This window comes from Pangasianodon hypophthalmus, chromosome 11, assembly GCF_027358585.1.
Source record: "Pangasianodon hypophthalmus isolate fPanHyp1 chromosome 11, fPanHyp1.pri, whole genome shotgun sequence".
Classification (NCBI taxonomy): domain Eukaryota; kingdom Metazoa; phylum Chordata; class Actinopteri; order Siluriformes; family Pangasiidae; genus Pangasianodon; species Pangasianodon hypophthalmus.
In genome coordinates this window covers 26,955,122-26,976,027 of record NC_069720.1, presented here as the reverse complement: position 1 = coordinate 26,976,027, position 20,906 = coordinate 26,955,122, and the positions used below count along the sequence as shown (strand labels likewise).

Sequence of the window (20,906 nt, the reverse complement as noted above, 5' to 3'; positions counted from 1 at the left end):
CCAATGAGAGGTTTGGACGTACCACTTGAACACATGATGTGCTCATAGGAATGCTGTTGCTCAGCTGAGGAATAATTTGACAACATGAAGGCACTGGGATAGCGCAAAGACGAGAAACCTGACCTTTTTTTTGAAAACTAAGAAAACAAGGTGAACACCCAGCTGCGTCTGACCTCATTACATCCTGTTCCAGACACACCTGACTTGTAATAAAAAGCACAAGATAATGTTTACCTCCTGAGGTGTGTCTGAAGCTCAAACAGAGCAGAAATGTGACTGTGGACTGATTTGAGAGACGAGGAGCTTCATTATGGGCATGTGCTCAAACTCATGTTCAAAAGTAATTATCATACACTTCACCATCGATGAAGTGATTCTGATCAACTTCAAATAAAGATCAATAGGATTTTCTTCCCATCTTCTTGGTTTCATCCAACTGCTGAAGCCATGGTCCACAAAGAGCTTACAAAGAACGTACGAGATCTCGATGTCGAAAGATATCGATCAGGAGAGGGGTATAAAAGTGTCCCAAAACATCAGATGCACCATGAAACACTGTGAAGTCCATCATCAACAAATGGAGAAAAATTGAGCACAGCAATGACATCATCAAGAACCTCTAAAATAGACACAAGGACAAGACAAAAATGTACTAGGGAGGCTGCCTGGAGCCCTACAGCAACATTAAAGGAGCTGCAGGAAATAAATGACACATTTGTTCCATCATTTGATCAGAATCACATGTTTCTTGGTACGCCAGATATGACTTTATGTATTGGTCATTATAGAAAACTTTTTTCTTCTCAGGTTGTGTCCACTTTACTTTATTTATAAAGTACAATTAAACACAGCAACAGTTGCCCAATGTGCTGTACAAAGATAAAAATCATACATAGATATATGTAAGCTTAGGGCCAGCTATCCTAAGCTTTAATCTGGACCTGGGAACAGTTAAGAGCAGCTGATCAGGAGACCTAAGAGATCTAGGAAGAGCTTGTTTTATATGCTTAGCACTCATGTGGCTTTAAAACAGTGGTAGAGTATATTCGCTCGAGGTCACACCATGCATGCGGACGATCCTCAAACTTGAAACTCACGACCGATTGACTCTGAGGTTAGTCTGTTCATTGCTCGATTCTCGTTTGCACATGTGCCCTGTCAGGAAAGTCCAGTTTTGTTTTTTTTTTTTGCACATTGTGGTTACCTGGCTGCTATGTGGAGGAGGAGGAGGAGTTTAAATATTACAATCACTTCCTTGTTCGACTCACAGAACAACTAGAAGGCACCTCATCCTTGACTGAACAATCAAGTAAGGTACAATATTCAACTTTTTTTTTCTTTTCATCACTCTCTTATCTCTTTTCAAGCAACTGAAGCTGATTAAGTGAGAGAAGTGACAGAAGCTCATAGAAGTGGAGTGTTTTACTTCTTTATTATCTATGTGTGTGTTACTAGTGTTACTACTTACACCTCCACATATTAGTTTTTATGGTTTATATATAACCATGTAACCATTTTTTTTATCATAATTTCGGTGCGTTGTTGCTGTATATTCGTCGTGTTTTGAATATGAAACGCCTCACTAACGCTTAGCGCTGCTTTAAGGAAACACCTGGCGCCGTTACTGCGCATGCGTCAACACTTTAGTAAGATGTTTATGCGCCTGTTTACGTTAACTTTGTGTTTGTGTTAACTTCAATAAATGCAACTGCATCACTAACAGTGTAGCATGCTAACAATATTAGCTAGGTACACATTTCTTTCTTTTTACACTATCTCTTTTTGAAGCTAGCTAAAGCGGTATGATTTTCAGTCAGGCGGATGTGAAGCTACCTAGGGGTCCTTCTTACAGGATCCCGGAAGTGCACCGGAATACTGGAGCGTGATGTGTATTTTTGATGTGGTTTTTATGTGATCTGCTTAGATTTTAGTGCAATGGGCTACAATAAATATTTTTGGGGGCTTTTAGGACGGTGACACAGTATAAAGTATATTTAATTACAGTTCTGTAGTTAGGTTTGTGTGTGTTTTTGATCCCTGTCCTTCCCTCTGTGTGTGTGTGTGTGTGTGTGTGTGTGTTGATCATGAACAGGACTCAACTGAAACGCTCCAGGATTTTAAAAATGGCTCTGAGCAACTCCGATCCCACGGATCAGGACGGGGAAAAGGAGCCATTTCTCCTGCGGGCAATAAAGATCGCATTTGTGGTGGCTTTGTACTGGTTTGTGTCCATCACCATGGTGTTCCTGAACAACCACCTGCTGGACAGTAAAGAGCTGGACGCTCCTCTGTTTGTCACGTTCTTCCAGTGCGTGGTGAGCGTGGGGCTCTGCTGCATCATGAGCCTGGGGGCCTCTTTAAAGCCGGGCTTTGTGGACTTCCCTTCCATTAAAGTGGACCTGAAAGTGTCTGTGCAGGTGTTACCCCTCTCTGTCGTGTTCATCGCCATGATCGCGTTCAATAACCTGTGCCTGAAACACGTCGGAGTCGCCTTCTACACGGTGGGCCGCTCACTGAGCACAGTCTTCAACGTGCTGCTGAGTTACGTCATTCTCAAGCAGACTACGTCACTGTACGCGCTGCTGTGTTGTGGCGTCATTCTGAGTGAGTTCATTAGCAGGTGCTCTGGCTTAAAGGCACACTCCACCTTAAATGTGTGTATACTGTCATCTGTTTAGTGGAACTCTACTGTCTTTATTTCTGCGGAAAGTTAGTACAGCACTGACATCACTATCGCACTCACAGTTTGCCTTTAAAGGTGCATTTTTTTCCCCTTCATCTCATTTCCCATCCACTTTCTCTAAGCTCCGCCCCCCAGGTCTATAAAATGACTGACAGGACGCCTCGTCCAAACACAAACACAAACAAGCATTTCTGCCCCGGGGGTCTTGTAGTTTTCCAACCGGGGTTTTCTCATCCGCTTAATACGCTTAAATCATTCTTTTCTAATCATGTGCTATATATTTTCCAGGATATTTGTACAAGTAAGAAATAATAATAATAATAATAAAAAAAAAAACATCTATTGCACCTTTAATAGGAGGGAAAATGAAAACTCTCAATCTCAAATATAAGGCATACCAATCAGGTTTTGCTGTTTGCTCCTGTAAAAAAAAGAGAGAGATAGAGAGAGAGAGAGCTTCTTTTGTGGTTCACCATTTTCCAGTGATGTTCATCCGTCGTTAAGGAGAAATCCAACAGAGAACGCACTGTAGCTGTACGACACGTTTGCGCTGACAGCTTTCTTTTAACTCTCTACTGCTTATACAACAATGAAGACATTCACCAGACTCAAAAAGTAAGATGTTACATGCAGAAAGTGGTTTTTGGTCATTGTAAGAACACAACCAGGCGTTTCCATAGGAACCGTACCTGTACCTGTTAGAATGCACCTCTCTGATTAGAAGTGTATGACCGCTGTAGTGTGAGTGTAACGATGTGTGTTGTTTCTCAGGTGGTTTCTGGCTCGGTGTGGATCAGGAAGACGCGGCTGGCTCCCTCTCCTGGACCGGGGTGGTATTCGGGGTCCTAGCCAGCGCGTGCGTCTCCTTAAACGCCATTTTCACCAAGAAAGTGATGCCCGTGGTGGACGGAAGCATCTGGAAGCTGTCGTACTATAACAACCTGAACGCGTGTGTGCTCTTCCTCCCGCTAATCGCCGTGTTCGGAGAGCTGCCGCGCGTCTTCAATTTCACCGGCGCCTCGGACGGCCATTTCTGGGGCATGATGGTCCTCGGGGGTGTTTTTGGCTTTGCCATTGGCTATGTGACAGGACTGCAGATTAAATTCACGAGCCCTCTGACGCACAACGTGTCAGGAACGGCGAAGGCTTGCGCGCAGACCGTCATTGCCATCGCGCTCGAGCACTCGCACAAGAGCTTGCTGTGGTGGAGCAGCAACATGATGGTCCTGGGAGGCTCGTTCGCCTACACCTGGGTCAAAGGTCTCGAGATGAAGAAAGGAAACACGAGTCAGGACGTTCCAGCTCCAGGGGAGAAAAATAAAGCAGACACAGGAGTATGAAGAACAAAATTTTATTTTATATTTTTTAAATGGTACACTGGACTAAAGGACAGGTACAAAACAGAATGATAAAATTATATATATATATATATATATATATATATATATATATATATATAATATTGGGCCTATAACATTTTGGACCTTTTTTTGTTTTTGTTTTTTTTGTTTTTTTTTTTTAATAGATATCAGTTTTAAGAATAACCAATAATGCTGGTGGATATAATTATGCAACATACACTTTACATCCAATAACATGACTCTTTCACCTCGGCAAACCAGGTCAGCGCCTAAAATGAAGGCCATTTCACTTTGCCTCGTTTCACTGCACTTGTGTGCAACATTTTCTGTGAAAAGTTGCAAACGAACACATACATGTATGTCTTGTAAGATAAGATATATATCTTATGACAGGAAATACCTCTTCATACCAGGAGGTGGCAGTTTTTTTTTTTTTTTTGGATTTGCAATAGATGTCATTTTTGCCATCTCTTTTTATAAAATCTTATGTAAAAGCTCGCAACAGAAACAGCCCCAAAGTTTTCTGAAATTTAGAAATTTCTAGAATATCAGCACTACTGCCTTACATTCACAATGTCACAACAGTGTTGGTTGTAGAAGTATCAAATATTGTTTTTTTATAATAATTGAAATCTGAAAAAGAGTACATCATCTGTGAATTACAAGAACAAGACTAATCGGCACCTAACTAATCGAACTGTCCAGAAGATATCCGTGCAAACTGTGCTCGTGCATCAGTACACATTTCATGTGGACTTGATTAATGTGTGTGGAGTTTATGCTGTATTTTAATATTTCGTTCCTTATTTAAGCTTTATCTTTATCACCTGCTTAGTACGTAGGGATACGCTGTGTTTAAATATGTGTGTACATAAATGACGTTTTTATTTCCAAATTATTTGTAACTTAGATGCTGTGTTTCAGTTCTTTTTTACATGAAGACACTAATGGATGTGATTCCATAATTAAACGAGTGCACCTTTGGATGACCTCAATCACATTTTCTTTCTTTCTTTTTTTTTTATTTTTTAAAAATCCCACTCCTGGACTCTAGGACGACCAAGGCTGTTTTGCTTCAACCAGAAACAAACACTATTTCTTACAATGCCTTGCATAAGTATTCACCCCCCATCCCATTGAACAACCTGGAATAAACAGGACTTGAAGGGGCGGAGCTTTGTGAACAATTTTTTTGTTGGGGGGTAGCAGGTTGCGTGGCATAAAAAAAAAATTAATGGTGAAATAAAAGGGCTAATCTAATCTCATGCACCTACACAACATGTCTAACTTTTTTTGTGATACAGATATTAAATAAATAAAAACAGACATTTCTTCTTTGCATAATAAATGCAAATTGACCCCATACATAGGTCACCTTTGGCTGCAATTACAGCTGCAAGTGTTCTGAGGTATGTCTCCCTCAACTTCGCACATCTAGATCCTGATATTTTTGCCCATTCTTCTTGGAGAACGTGCCCAAGCTCTGTCCGATTGAATGGAGACCTTTGGTGAGTGGTAATTTTCAAGTGTTGCCCCAGAATATGTGTGAAAACTTGTGACTTTTAGGCAGAAAACGATGAATGATTATGATATCAGGATGAGTGAAATCTTATTAAATGTTTACTCATCATGTGTACTTAAATTGATTAGTTTCATCCCTGTATGAAGTCACATATATTATGTTGCTGAACTATACTTTCACAGGTCAGTGCACTTCACAGGCATTTTGTTGTCTAATTCAGTAGAGAAAAATTACTCAGAAGCTGAGAGAGTGCTACTGTAGAGATTCCCATTGTATTATGTATTTGCAAATGAATGCCAAGCATTGTACTGAATTCCACAAATGCATGCTGCACATCGTACTGAATTCTGCAAGTGCATGCTGCACATCGTACTGAATTCTGCAAGTGCATGCTGCACATCGTACTGAATTCCGCAAGTGCATGCTGCACATCGTACTGAATTCCGCAAGTGCATGCTGCACATCGTACTGAATTCCGCAAGTGCATGCTGCACATTGTACTGAATTGCGGAAATGGATGTTGGCATCGTACTGAATCCCACAAGTGTATGCTGCACATCATACTGAATTCAGGTCACATGATTTGTCTTTGCATACTGATCCTGCTTCTCAAATTATTATTATTATTATTATTATTGTAGGTCAAATATATGTATCTTTTTATCTATCAGTATAAGTATCAGTGTCGGTAATGGTAATGGTGTAATATCGGTGTAAAGATATCGATGGGATCTGTAGCCGAGTAGCCGGGACCCGGCGCCCCTCCCGCCGGCGGTATCGCAGCATCACACCGCCCTGTTTCTCCTCCTGAAGCTGCTGATGAATGAAAAAGGAGGCGGAAGAAGCAATGGCGGAGAGAGAGAAGAGAAAAAGCCCGTCTCCTGCTCACTCTTCCCGGGCTACACAGTCCCGAGCTGCCGCTGCTGCCGCTGCTGCTTTCAGGTAAGAAATAAAGTTAAAGCTACAAAATGGCGGCGGTTGTTTTTTATTTTTGTAAACAGAAACGCCTCGCTATAAAGATGCTGGTTTTGTAGGATGCTTGTTGATACAACTGCACTGCTTTCTCAGTCATAAGCTAGTATTAAATCACCATTTTCATCCAAATATTCAGTTTTAACTAGGAATTATAAAGAATTTAAAGCCTATGGTTAAGTTTCAAAACTAATAAATGGGCAATAATTTGTTGAGCACTATGTCATTGAAAATCTCTCTCTCTCTCTCTCTCTCTCTCTCTCTCTCTCTCTATATATATATATATATATATATATATATATATATATATAATGATATATTGTGTATATATATATATAAGCACTGAACGTTTACAATATTGTATTTTATTAATAAATAGTGCTGAATGGTGCATATTTTTTTTAAGTCCTCCAAACACACCTTAGAGTCTTGTAATGGACCTGTTCTGTATCTATACAATACAATACTGTATCCATAAAAACATTATCTTTAACCCTGCACTGCAGTTTGGAGGTGAGTGTTTCTGCATGCAGCATAGTCCCACATCATTCCCACAGAACACAGGGAAGGTAATCCTACCCCAGGACTGTTTTTTTTTTTTTTTTTTTTTTTTTTGTGTGTCTGTGTGTGTGTGTGTGTGTGTGTGTGCATGCGATAAAGTCTGTCCCATTTTGAAAACAGAGAAAACTGTCATTGTTAATGATTAGTTGATAATGTGGATGATATTATCAGAATTTTAAGGTTAATAAATAAAAAAAAAAAGCTAACAAATATTGGAAATCTATCTCTCCAAATTCCTTTGCATAAAATAAATCCGGAACAAACTGAATCTCGTTCTTCATGTGTTTTAGGACGCAGTTTTATTATTTAAAGAAAGTTATGATCACGTGGATGATAACATAGTTCCACATTTAAATAGTTAGCTATTTTTGTCCAAATTTAGGGCGCCTAGGAAGTGTGGACTTAATACTAAATAACCCTAAACTTACTTCACAGTCAGGACAAGCATTAGTTCACTGAGCTCTGTGTGTGTGTTTTCATGCAATAGAGGAATTATCTCCTACAGCGTGGGTTTAGCTTTAATAAATTCCCCCAGCTTGCTTTCCATTAAAGGACAGTTCACTGGGAAATAACACACAGGAATGTTTCTGCAGAGTGCCACACTGAAATGTAATATTAATTCCCACAGTACTGCAGACTTACTGTAATAATACGCCAAAATCCCCCCCCCATCCTTTTTTTTTTTTTTTAAGTGCACTCCATGCCCTTGGCCTACACTCAAACCTGGGCATCTGTTCAGATCCTCTTATACAGATTTCTCTGCAGGATCAGCAAATGTTCCTTTTTATTATTTTTTTCCCCACAACAATATGAGTGCCTTTCCATTCCGTAATTAAAAAATAAATTTAGATAGTTACATACTGCATATGCATGTGTTAATTTACTGATAGAGCTAGCTGCCTTATTAAATAGCAACCTGATGCAATTTAGTAATAATTTACATATGTTCACATCCACTTTAATAGGAACACATGCACATTTATGCAGTTATCTAATCAGCCAATCATGTGGCAGCAGCACAATGCATAAAATCATGCAGATAGGCGTCAAGAGCTTCAGTTAATGTTCACATCAAACATCAGAATGAAGAAAAAGTGTGATCTCTGTGACTTTGATTGTGGCATGGATGTTGGGCAAGATGGGAAAAAGACCAGGTCTGTGCCCATGATAGCCTCAGATTCCTGTTCTTGGCTCACAGGAGTGGAACCTGATGTGGTCTTCTGCTGTTGTGAGATGCATACTGAGATGCTTTTCTGCTCACCATGGTTGTAAAGAGTGATTATCTGAGTTACTATATCCTTCCTGGGAGCTCAAACCAACTTGGACATTTTCCTCTGACCTCTCTTATCAACAAGGCATTTCTACCCACAGAACTGTCGCTCACTCAGTGGTTTTTGTTTTTCACACCATTCTGAAACGAAATTAAAAGTTGATCGTAGTTGTATGTCATTGTATTTGTTTAGGCTGTTTGTATTGTAAGAGCTAGCTATTAGCTTTTTAGTTACAGCTGACCTTGATTAGCTCTGTGAACTCAAACATTTCATGTGATTAAGTTTGTTTCTTTCATCAGGGATAGAAAGAAAGTGCCCAATTCCAACTATAGTGCGCTTTTTTCCCTCTACCTTTCAATGGCATTCTTGACGGTTGAATCTCTTAATATAATGATGGAAGACTGAGGGGAAAGAGATCTTTAATGTGAGGGTAATCCAACAGGAAAAGCTTCTGTCAGGATTAATTAATGAATTTAATCTCTCTGATGTATGGGGAATAAAACACGCAAAATGTCAGACATTACGCCTGTATAAAATATCCAATAACCAAGTTAGTGCCCTAAGACCTGAGAGCTTTAATGTCTAATAAATGATGTGGTAAAGGTGTGGAAAATTGTAGCATTTTCTTGATACTCACGTGTGAATGTTGATGAATGCCAATCACCTGTAAATTACCAGGCGTGTGCACGGCACAGCTGATTTGCATTTGCAAACTCCATTAAAGGCAAAACTCACACTGAAATGAGAAAGAGACTTTCTCATAGGTGGAAGTGAAAATTATTTTGACTCACGTCTACGCCAATAAAAATATATATTATTTAACGATGTAACTGTACTTGAAAGGCCAAAATCTGGAGACAAGTTAGGGAAAAGGTGGATTCAATGTGAATTAAGTGAGGTGAAAAGAAAATTGTTATACTGTACCCAGGTGATCGTGGACACCAAGAACATCACACAGAGAAACTGCTGTGTTTAATTGTTTTTTTTTAATTCTAACTGAAGTGTCTTGGGAACTCTCAACCAGAAATCCCTCGATCACTCCCTCCCTGATGCAATGTTAGAAAAGCAGAAGGGCCTGTGTCCACAGGAAGCGAATGGTCCGCAGTACACTAAGGAGTATACGAAGCATTGCAGCTTGAGACATACCAGATCGGTCACTTATCGCTCACTTAGTTCTGGCTCTAAGAAAGTGTTGGACAGCTTTACAAGGATGCAGCAGCAAAGGAAACGGACTTATACACCGTCTGAGTCCGTCTTCCTTTTATACAGCGACATTCTTAATTGAATGATTGGTCTTATTTGTCTTAATTTCTGAATCTATGTTGGCTTCCTTTTATGAATGTTTAATATTCCTTTAGTTACTTCCTTTAACATGAAACATGAACAATTCCCTAAATTAAAGATTTTTGTGAATACCAAATTTCTTGTGTTTCTTGTGTAGGTTATTGCAAGCTATCACTCCAAAAAGCAAGTAAAAGTATCTTGAATATATGCAAATATAACTAATACTTCTCTTTCTTAAATCGTTTTTAAACAAATATAAGATTATTAAGTCTATTTCTGGCTAGATGTACTCGTTTCAAGCTTGAAATTGTCTTGTAGTATTGGCAGATGATTTTGCTTATTTCAAGTGTTTATTTTCCATCGAATCGAACACAAAGGTACTGAAGTGTCCACAATAACAATATTGTGGATGTTGAATAGGGAGTTAGCACCAAGATGATCAATTTCAGTTTATTACTTGGATAGATTTCCAATAACATTCAGTAGAACTTCATTAAATATTTTGCTTTAAGCAAAAATAAGTGGGTAAAAATTTTGTCTTGTTTTGTATATATCTAAAATGCCAATGAACACAAAACGCTTTGCAGATTCGATCATTCATCTTCAGTAACTGCATCATCCTCTTTTTTTCCCCTCTCTCTCAGCCATTCCTCAGGGAAGGATGGTAGTGAATAGATTAATAGAATATGAACACATGCACAACCATGTTGCAGTCATCTTGTCGAGCTGCTCCACTCACCCTCAATGATTGCCCTCCACATGATTCAGAGAGGGAGAGAGAGAGAGAGAGAGAGAGAGAGGGGAGAGAAACAGAGAAACAGAGAGAGATGGGAGGGGAGAGAGACATAGAGAGAGGAAAGGAAAGGTGACCGGAGCTGGATCATTAATCCTAAGCACTTTGTTTTGACAAATGGAGAGCAGAGGGAGAGAGAGAGAGAGAGAGAGAGAGAGAAGGGGAGAGAGAGATGCTGCAGTCAATAATCGGACAGAGAGAGAGGAGATTATATAATAGTTAAAGGAAGCACACTGTGTTTTGCTCCGTGGTTTGGATTACTGGCTAGCAAGATGCTCGCATTTCTCTGATTTCTCCTCATATCAATCTTACGCTTCACTGCTGCATAGCATGAACGACAGAGCTGCGGACGGAGGAGAGGGATGGATGGAGGATCAGTGGGAGAAATGGTACAAATGAGACTGTGTGACCGTATGTGTATGTGCGTGTGTGTAAAATGATGGCAACACACTGTTTTTCTAGCATCGCTAAGGGACGTCCTTGACTGAGAGTAACCCTGTGTGTGTGTGTGTGTGTGTGTGAATTGCACTAGAGGTGACAGGTGAATCACTTAAATAGTGTTTAGTGGCTTTGGTTTCACCTCTGGGGGAAAGAAGCTGCTCATGGCACTCAATGCTTCCTAAGCTTAAAGTTTCATATAAAATTTTCATGATGAGATCATTTTTGCTATATTACTCTAAAATGTGCTGGTATTTCAATATATAAAATATTACTTTGAACTCTTTATATTACTATAGTATTTAATACAAACATTCTATAAAAAATTGTCAAATTGCAGTAGTTCTCTCAGCAACAAGGTCAGTCTTGCTGCAGAAATAGGTTAGTTGCTGCGTAACTTATTAATAGAATGAGTATGTATTCAAGCAGGTCTGTTTCTTTTCTGTAAGTATGGGGATTTATTTTCATGATGTTGATCAGGTGTGGACACTAAATTTGTGGATGCAAAAAAATGTTTGTCAAGTTAAAAAAAAAAATCCAGAGCCTACTAAGACTTTTTCATTTTTGTGAGATTTTGATTTCTTAAATATTAGGATTATATTAGAACATAAGTCAAACTCAAGGCCTGCAGGCCAAATACGGCCCACGTAAACTTGCAAAAAAATTATATCACTATATACTACTCAATATTTTCACACTAGACAAGCAACATCTGGAATTCACAGCAAACCAGTAGCGTAACAACCTCGTACATCCTGCCCGTGCCACTGCACAGCGCGTGGGCTCACATCTCAGTGCCCTGCTACGTTCGATGTGAGTCAGACCCAGATCTAAAAATGATTCGGAAACACACACGGTGTTGCTCTTTAGTGTGATTCAGTGAGTAACTCCAAATCCCAAAATGTATCACCCAGAGTAGAGTTAAAAAAGAAAGACTGAAAGATGGAGCACAAAGACAAGAGAGATGGGAGATAAGGACAGCTTTTCTTTCAAAGCCAGTTGTTGGTGTTAATAGATAGAATAGACCCTTGAGCAAGGCACCGAACCCCCAACTGCTCCCCGGGAGCCACAGCAAAAAAAAAGGCTGCCCACTGCTCCGGGTGTGTGTTCACAGTGTGTGTGTGTGTTCACTACTGCGTGTGCGCACTTGGATGGGTTAAATGCAGAGCACAAATTCCGTGTATGGGTCACCCTACTTGGCCACACATCACTTCACATAATAGTTAATAATATAGAAAAAAAATCAATAGCCTTAGATTGTGACCCTTCACAGGCTCACAAAAATGCTGATGTGGCCCCTGTATTAGGAACATGTAGTCCTATTTCACCTATCCTAACCATTGAGGTGGTGTTTCAACACCTGGGTTACCCTCTTGTGTGCACGTGCACTTATGTCAGGACTTTTAACACAAAGACACACAGTGACCATATAAAAGTATAAAATGCCATCATTAATACTTTACTTCTTCTTGCCTTCGTACATATGTTGGGGAATCTGCGTATCAGTTTGTGATTACAGGGGAACCTGTCCTCCAAAGAGTGTGATAGTCTCATATTAATTTCATAAAGGACTTTAGTCAGCTATGAGGGATCGATCTATACAGCACTTGCCTTGCAATTATAGCTGGGAGCTGCATCCCTCTGCATGCCGAGCCCTCGTGGGGGTATCATGGCATGTGAGAATACCTCTACCCTGGTGGACTGGGTTGCCCTTGTGCTTCTACACTTGTAGGGCTGAATTGCGAAGTTAGTGATCAACCTTGATCAAGGTTACCCTTGGCGTCTTTCAGCAAATCTTTACTGGCCGTCAGATTTGGGTTGGTGACCATTCAGCCTACTTCATCACTGGATCATCATCAGCTGGGTTTTTGCTCAGTAATTTGCTCAGTTTTTGCTCAGTAGCAATGCTGTGCTTTTCTTTGACGCTGCATTGCTGAGGGAGTTGTCCTCAGAATATCGCATTTAGTGGTGAGTCGTGGAATTGCCGAACTCACATAAACACAGCTTGGCTCCAAAAAAGGAAGGTAAGCATCATAATGCAGGACTCATGCTCATGTGGACAATGTCAAAGCTGTCTGGTATCTGTAGACGAGCATCATTTCTGTATTTAGTGTCAGTGTTGATCATCTCACAGAGGCAGTTGTCAGCACAGATGTTTCATGCTCAGAATGCCAGTGGAAACATGGCATGCATACTTGGCAGATTTAGATGCCAGTCTGGAGTCAGAGGTGTTAGTCGTAAACGAGCAGGGACAGTGACAGATAATGTCCAGAGCAAAAGACCAGAAGAGAGGAGCCAATTTGAATTAGCCTCTACAAGCTCACAAGCAAAGGGAAAAAAAGGCTTTAAATTGGTCAAAATAGCCTCAGTATATCAATGGCCCATGTTAGTTTTGACACAGAGGGACAAAAGTCAGCGCCAAATGAGTTGTTTCGAAAGATTCTAGCAGAAAAGTTCTTTGCTATTCTGCAGTACAAGTATTATATTAGGAGCATTAAAGCAAGCACTAGCTTGACAGCAGCACCACACCCCAGGTTTGTGGTGGATTTTAACCAGTATGATTGAGGATGAACAGGTTGGCCTGGGCCACATGCCGACACTGGCACTGCCTTCTTAGTGGTTTTACTTGATGAGGTGCTACAGGCAGATACACACTGCCCAAGCACAGAGTGCAAGTGCTGACATTTCATTCTGACAAAGATGTTTGAGATGCACAGGCAACACACTAGTGTAGCACGCATTGGATCGGTCACTGAAGTTGACGACAACAGTCTGTTGTTGTCTGACCCCTCTGTGATGAGGTTAATTGAACCCGCACTCCTGGCAGTAGGGCACTCTCAGCTGATGTGATCCTTGGCCAACGCCGTTTATGGCTGGTTCGATCAAAACTACTAAGTGTGGGCGAGGCAACCCTATTAAATTTGCCCCATATATACCAGGGTCAGTCTTTGGGTCTGATCAGAGAAGCCCTAGGGAGGATAATACAGTGTATTTATACAGTTATGTGTATACAAGTAAGTAATTTTGACATGTGGACACATCGGTATTTGCTCTTCAGTTAAACAGTATGTAAAGATAAATGTTCTGGTACACTCCTGGCTTCACTAACTGGTCTTGCCCCATTTGGCAGAAACAACTTTATGTAGGGGTTTCCTGTAACTGTCTACCAAGTCCCTGACATTTACTGGGAGAAATTTTTGTCCACTCCTCCATGCAGAATTCTTTCAACTCTGCAATGTTTGAGGGGTTTCTTGCGGCCTGTTTCAAATTCCCCCACAGCATTTCTATAGGATTGAGATCTACTGAAACGAGGCCATTCCATAACCCTCCATTTCTCCCTTTTGAGCCATTCATTGGTGGAGTTACTTGTATGTTTGGGATCATTATCCTTTTGGAAGGTCTACTTCTTCAGCTTCAACTTTTTTGACACGTGGTTTCACATTCTCCTCAAGCATTCTCTGGTATAAAAGAGAATTCATAGTCGATTGCATGATTGCAAGTTGGCCAGGCCCTGAGGCAGCAAAGCGGCCCCAAACCATACCATTTCCACCACCACGCTTTACAGTTGATTTTCGCCATACATGGCTTCTGGTGCTCTGACCAAACAACTCTATCTTTGGCGCTTCTTTCTATAGCACATTGTTCCAGAAGGCCTAGTCCTTGCCTAGGTATTCTTTAGCAAACTTTAGTCCTGCCTTCATGTCCTTTCCTGACAGCAGAGGCTTCTTCCTGGCTCACATCCCATGTAAGTCAAATTCATGTAGTCTCTTTCCAATGGTAGACTTTGTCATCAATAGTGGCAAGAGTTACCTGCAGATCCTGTGTTGAAATTCTGGGGTTCTTAGAGACTTTGTTTATCATCATACAGTCTGTACTCTGGTTAAATTTGCTGGGGCAGCCTGGTCTGGACAAGTTGGCAGTGGCTTTAAAACTTTTCCATTTGTCTTCTGGACAGTGGAATGATCGATTTCCAATATTTTGGAAATCTTGTTAAACCCCTTCCCAGACGCACGGGTGGATCTTATGAACTTATGGGTTAAACTTATGGATCTTATGAACTCGGGTTAAATCCCAGCATATTTAACCCGAGTACAGACTGTACGATGATAAACAAAGTCTCTAAGAACCTCAGAATTTCAACACAGGATCTGCAGGTAACTCTTGCCACTATTGATGACAAAGTGATGGCTTATGAAGCTTTGCACAATCTTGGCATTTTCTCATCCAGCCTCATGAGGGAGCTTCACCCATGAGACTTTTATTAAAGCTCCCGAATAGGCTGAGTACACTTTGGCTGAATTCTCCTGTGTTCTAAAGGGACACTACTTCCTTGGGGAAACAAACTCTACATGGTTTTAAGTAAACACTACTTATTAAAATATATTTTCATTCAGAAATGTTTTTATGCATGGGCGTTAACTTTTTGTCTTTTCTGTCATTATTTGTCTTTATTGAAATGTCCTTATGACAATGAAAAATGCATATTCAATCTATATCTATATGTGTATCTTGTGTCATATGCACTCATGTGCTGAATGTTGATTTCAGTTATTCAGGGGAATCTTTTAAATAAATGCTGTGATTCAATCTAAATATAGTTTTTTTCACTACTGAACTGAGGAAACTACACTATGTACAGATTGTTTCTGCTGTTGCTACTCATTGGTCTAAAATCCACCATAAACAGGAAAATGTTCACAGTCTAGGCCCTTTAAAGATCATTGCAGAAAACATTATATATAATTTGTGGGAGTATCAGTGTATTCATTACTGGGGAAAATCTGGTTCAATATAGAGGATACATTTTGTGTTTTGGTTGTCTGAAACAGTCACAGAATGTAGAGCTCACATGACTGGCATGTTTTTATATTTTTCAGGTTGACCCATGACATAAGTTTAGACGAATTTGAGGATGAGGACTTGTCAGAAATCACAGAGATCACAGATGAGCGAGGCCTCAGCCTTAACTGCAATGGCCTCGACTTCAAGGTATGAGAAAATCTCACAGTTATTTGTCTGTTATTTGAGCTGCTGATCTATACACACACACACACACACACACACACACACATACAGTGTGGCTGTGCCATCTTTAGCAGCAGTGACTGCAACCAAAAGCTTCTGATCTTTCATATCACTGTGGAGGAATTTTGTTCCACTCTTCTTTGCAGAATTATTTTAATTTAGCCACATTGGAGGGCTTTCAAGTCTGAACTGGCTGTTCAGGTATTAGCCACTCCAAAACCTTAATTTTGTTTCTTTTGAGCCATTTAACAGGACTTTTGCTTGTGTTTCGGATCATTGTCTTGCTGCATAACCCTAAAAATTTTAACTTCAGCTCATGGACTGATGACCGGACACTCTCCTTCAGGATTTTTTGGTAGAGAGCAGAATTTATCATTCTGTCAGTTATGGCAAGTCGCCCAGGCCCTGAAGCAGTAAAGCATCGCCACACCATCACACTACCACCACCATGTTTCATGATGTTCTTATTGTGGAATGTTAGCTTCACGCCAGAGGTAACAGGACCCATGTCTTGCAAAAAGGTCCAAGTTTGACTCATCAGTCCACAGAACATCCCAAAATACTTGGGGGTCATTAAGGTGTTTTTTGCCAAATATAAGACGATTCTTTATGTTTCAATTTCTCCTTGCAACTCTCCCATGGATACCATTTTTGACCAGTCTCTTCCAGTGGCATCATGAACTCTGACTTTATCTGAGGTGAGCAAGGCCTGCCGTCCATTAAATGTTCGTTTGGGTTCTGTTGTGACTTCCTGGATGAGTCGTCCATGCATTCTTTGGAGGAGTTTCGGTAGACCGGCCACTTCTGGGAAGATTAACCACTGTTCCAAGTTTTCTCCATTTGGAGATAATGGCTCTGACTGTGTTTCACTGGAGTCCCAGAGCCTTAGAAGTGGCTTTCTAACTCTTTTTGATATATTTCAATAACTTTCTCTCTCACCTCGTCTGGAATTTCTTTTGATCGCCGCATAGAGAGCTGCTTGTTGAGACCTTTAGCCTAGGTAATATTTAACTGATGTTCAGATTCAGCTAAGGGGGCAATTACTTTTTCCACACAGAGCCAATTGGATGAAATGATCATGTAAAAACTGTGTTTTGTGTTTACTGAGGTTATATTTGTCTTATATTAAATTTTGTTGGAAGATCTTAAAAATGTGTGACAAATATGCAAAAACAGAAAAACCAGGAAGGGGGCAAATACATTTTGAATGGCATTGTATGTTAAAAACAGAATCACCCACCCATTACATTGAATAACTGAATATTACAGCTCCTCCACTGAATAAAAATACAGTACTGTATTTACAGATGTTAAAAATATAAAGAGTGATTTCCGCTAAACGTCACCACCCAGAAAACAGAAAAGAAATGTGTGTGTGTGTGTGTGTGTATTTTCAGCTCTGATGCACAGTGGAGGTAGGAGTGTTAAAAAAAAAAAAAAAAGAAAAAAGAAAAAAAGATTCTCAGTTGCCATGGAAATAAAGGTTCTGACATCTTATCGATGGCCGAGTCAGCCACATCCAGCTTTAGCTTTAAGTCCAAATTTTTAATTTTAGCGTAAATGGTTGTGTATTTTCATGGATTATTGTTTTGTCGAATATTCTAAACATGAGCAACAATGTGCACATTACCAGTACTGAAGAATATATCCTTTAATGTTTTGAGGATACACTTTGCTGCTCAAGAAGTCCTGAAGATTCATTTCAAAATGATCTCGTGTAGGTCAACTAATGCGGAGCTTACGTTCGCAATCTTGGTCACATGACATCACCAGAGAAGTCACCAAACATTAGCGCCCTTGTTAACGAACTTGGCTAGCTAGCTATCATATATCAGGTAGCCAGTCGTGTTAGGTAAAGTCGCTAAAATATTACAGTGTGTAATTAAAAGAAGAATTCTCTGCTGAAGCAGTACTTCAGTGGCGGTGATGTTGATTCTCCGACGCTTGTCATTTGGCAAAATCAGGAAAATCTTTATCATTGTGAAATTCTGTGTGTTTTATCTATACGATATGAAAGTTCTCTCTCTCTCTCTCTCTCTCTCTCTCATACACACACACATACATGATTAGAGCCACTCCTGTAAAGTGCACTGGCATATTTGTGCCTGCTGTAATGTCATTAAAAAGTCATTAAATATGAAACATTGCATGCATACAGAAGTCATGTCTCATGAATTTTTTTTTTTCTAAATGTGTCTCTTGGGTAAACCTGATCCTCCTGCTACACAATACAGTCGTAACGTTGCCCTAATGTCCATCGATCTGTCTGTTTCTCTGTAAAGGGAAAGCGGAGAAATAAAGGATCGTGTGCTGGCGCAATACAATCAATTAATTTTTTACAATTAAATATACGTATGTAATATGCAACATATTTAGCAGTACAGTATTAATATAAAATGCTATATTATGTAGATTTGTGCATATAGTGCACTAGTATAGATTATATAATGCAGTATTATACTGATATGTTATATGATACATTATTAAAGAGTGTTATTCCGTATTATTATTCAGATTCAGTTTTTATTCAGATTATTTCACAGAAAAACAAGCCAGTCCGCTAGTGCTGATGTTGCTATGCAGGTCTCTACATCGCTGTGTGGTTTTTTAACGTAATAAAATCACGTCCAGTCAATAGTCTTGTGTCAGAGGAATAGTGTCTGTGGTCAGTAGGTGTGTTCCGAGCACATCATTTTAATAACCAGCCATTATCACAAAGACGCAACTCGATACCTGATCACTCTGTGGCGGTAATGACACTACATCATCTCTTACCTTTATTAGATATTAAAGCTCCTTACTTAACTTAGATTTATAATTAGATTCTTACTAATAGCTGTCTTTCCTGTGGCAAAAAAGAAGAAAATCAGGCCTCGTTTATTGATTATTCAGCGAAGTTGCGTAAGTGTTTTCTCAGGCCAGAAACATTTCTGTTCGTTCAGATTTACAAATGCATCAGTAACACTGATTTACTTTTTTTGTCACATAGAAGCAGTGCATTCACATCTGATTTGTTATAAATATAAAAAAAAAAAAAGTTATAGTGCCCTTTTTACACCTTCTTATTTCTTACTCTTTTTAGCACAACAATCCTACTTACACTTTTAAACACAAGCGTTTAAAGCATTTAAACACAAAGGTTTGCTATCTCATAACTGAAAGATATGAAAACAGCGAACTCACAGTCACGGAGTTAACGCTCTAGTCTCGCCACCTGCACGTGTGTCGGTAGGTTAGTGTTTTCTGATGGTTGTGTGTTAAAGAGTGTTATCTCCGACATACTATAGAGTTTTATACTATAGACTCAGGGTAGTACAGCATTAATCTCTCTTAATAGTGCTGATTGTGATATTTTTTTTCCTTCTGCAGAGCTATAATTTGGTGTGTGTGTGTGTGTGTGTGTGTGTGTGTGTGTGTGTGTGTGTGTGTGTGTGTAGGGGTCATGCCGTGTCATTCTGCCCCATCTCCAGTCAGTTGCCTGGCAACAGGCTCAGGATCTCTTAAAGAGACAAGGCGTGAATGGAGAGCGAAGGAAGAAAGAGAGAGAAACTTAGAAGGTTGTTTCTGTATTAGGCAGCTTTAGAGCCACGTTTCCAAATGTAGAGAAAAATGTTCCGTATGAAGCATTAATACAACGAAATGGAAATCTTTATGTTGTAATCGTTAACTGCAAACAAAGAATTTAATCAGCCAAGACGTACGTACGTAGCTAATGTATAGCTAACAAAAAATAGAAGTAATAAAATCTGTAAAAGGCACGACAGAGCGCTGTTGAGCTAATACAGTAGTAGTAATCATTCTGAAGTCATTCACTCCCGTAACACATACACTATATGGCCAAAAGTATGTGCACCCCTGACCATCACTCCCAGATGTGGTTCTTCCCCAAACTGTTGCCATATAATTGTGTAAAATGTCTTTGTATGCATATGAGTATGAGAAAAGTTGCCTGATTAAGAAAAAATATTAAAAGATGTCGTTTTCCTGTGTAGCTCGTTCACTAAGATCTTTCACTAAGATATCACAGCTCTGAGCAATACTCCTGGCGCTACTTTTCCACCTGATTTTGAGCAGACAGAATCACAGGCGAAAACTGCCTGCTGTTAATTACCCATAATTTAGGAAATTTAGCGAATGGAATATGTAATAACCCACACTTCCTTTTTTTTGCAATGACTTCCCCCTTTTTTTTTCCACAATCCTCCCGTAAATGTATGCGTATGTTAGTGAGATTTGCATTTTGTGTGTCCGGGGATGCAGGCTGCTTAAAGAACACAGCACACAGAGCAACGCTTAAATTGAGCTTTAGGTCTTAATGGCTCTATTTTCATGATCGTAGCCCACGTGCAAATGTGTAAGATGAGGTATCCAATTGCAATAAGCAATGCAGTAACATTTTCAGTTCTTAATGACAGTTCAGTACAGGTTTTATACTGATTTTTACTGGTAGGAATGCACTTTATATAATAAATACAGTCAATGATGGTCAACACAAGCTTCACACACACACACACACGCACACACACACGCTTTTCCCTTCAGGATTGTTTCCTGCTATATAAACACTACAATTCAAGACACACTCTATATTCTGCAATCTAGATTTCTAGTATGTTTAATAGTTTGTTTCCAGAATACGATAAATGCCAAATTCTCATGTTGTGTTTTTATCAGTGGATCTGAACGCTCGTGGGTCTGAGTGTAATAAATTGTGTCTGATCGCAGTGCAAACAAACATGCATCATTTCATGGGTTGAGAAATTGGTTTCTTTGCGAAACACAAATAAAATCTCCGCCATGTCTATTTTTTTTAACATAGTTATTTTAACATGATAATAAACCTGTAAGTGTTTTAGTCAATCAGCACTGAGAACTGTCACTAATGCCAAGTGTATCTCTTAACTGTCTTTTTCTCCATCTCTCTCTCTCTCTCTCACACACACACACACACACACACACACTTTCCACCTCTTTCTTACTAATGTGTGATTTTCTA

General features: G+C 39.6%; 2 protein-coding genes across 8 annotated transcripts in view; both read left to right on the top strand.

Annotated features, from left to right (window-relative positions):
• Positions 1-935: 935 nt before the first annotated feature.
• On the top strand, positions 936-5,044 carry slc35c1 (solute carrier family 35 member C1). 4 transcript variants are annotated; one of them, XM_026909995.3, is made up of 3 exons: positions 936-1,314; positions 2,093-2,604; positions 3,455-5,044. In XM_026909995.3, the coding sequence occupies exons 2-3, from the start codon at positions 2,124-2,126 to the stop codon at positions 4,021-4,023; spliced, it is 1,050 nt and encodes a 349-aa protein (XP_026765796.1). In that variant the 5' UTR covers positions 936-1,314; positions 2,093-2,123; the 3' UTR covers positions 4,024-5,044. The 4 variants fall into 4 exon arrangements, with proteins under 4 accessions (XP_026765796.1, XP_026765797.1, XP_026765795.1 ...); XM_026909996.3 differs by having other exon boundaries at positions 1,197-1,309; XM_034308956.2 differs by lacking the exon at positions 936-1,314 and adding an exon at positions 1,839-1,889.
• Positions 5,045-6,321: 1,277 nt separating this feature from the next.
• Positions 6,322-20,906, top strand: part of mapk8ip1b (mitogen-activated protein kinase 8 interacting protein 1b) — a 28,491-nt gene continuing 13,906 nt past the window's right edge. The window contains exons 1-2 of one of the 4 annotated variants that reach the window (XM_053237950.1): positions 6,322-6,508; positions 15,763-15,874. In XM_053237950.1, the coding sequence (XP_053093925.1) occupies positions 6,390-6,508; positions 15,763-15,874 (231 nt within the window). In that variant the 5' untranslated portion in view covers positions 6,322-6,389. Of the gene's footprint in view, positions 6,509-10,466; positions 10,837-15,762; positions 15,875-20,906 lie in introns of those variants that run through there. The other 3 variants (XM_026910039.3, XM_026910040.3, XM_026910041.3) reach the window with 3 other exon arrangements.

What these genes read in the sequence shown, in the direction of transcription:
- slc35c1 (XM_026909994.3), top strand. Translation starts at nt 2,085, where the DNA reads ATGAACAGGACTCAACTGAAACGCTCCAGGATTTTAAAAATGGCTCTG. An exon ending in GTGTTGTGGCGTCATTCTGA is followed by an intron (nt 2,605 to 3,454) that starts GTGAGTTCATTA and finishes GTTGTTTCTCAG; the next exon opens with GTGGTTTCTGGCTCGGTGTG.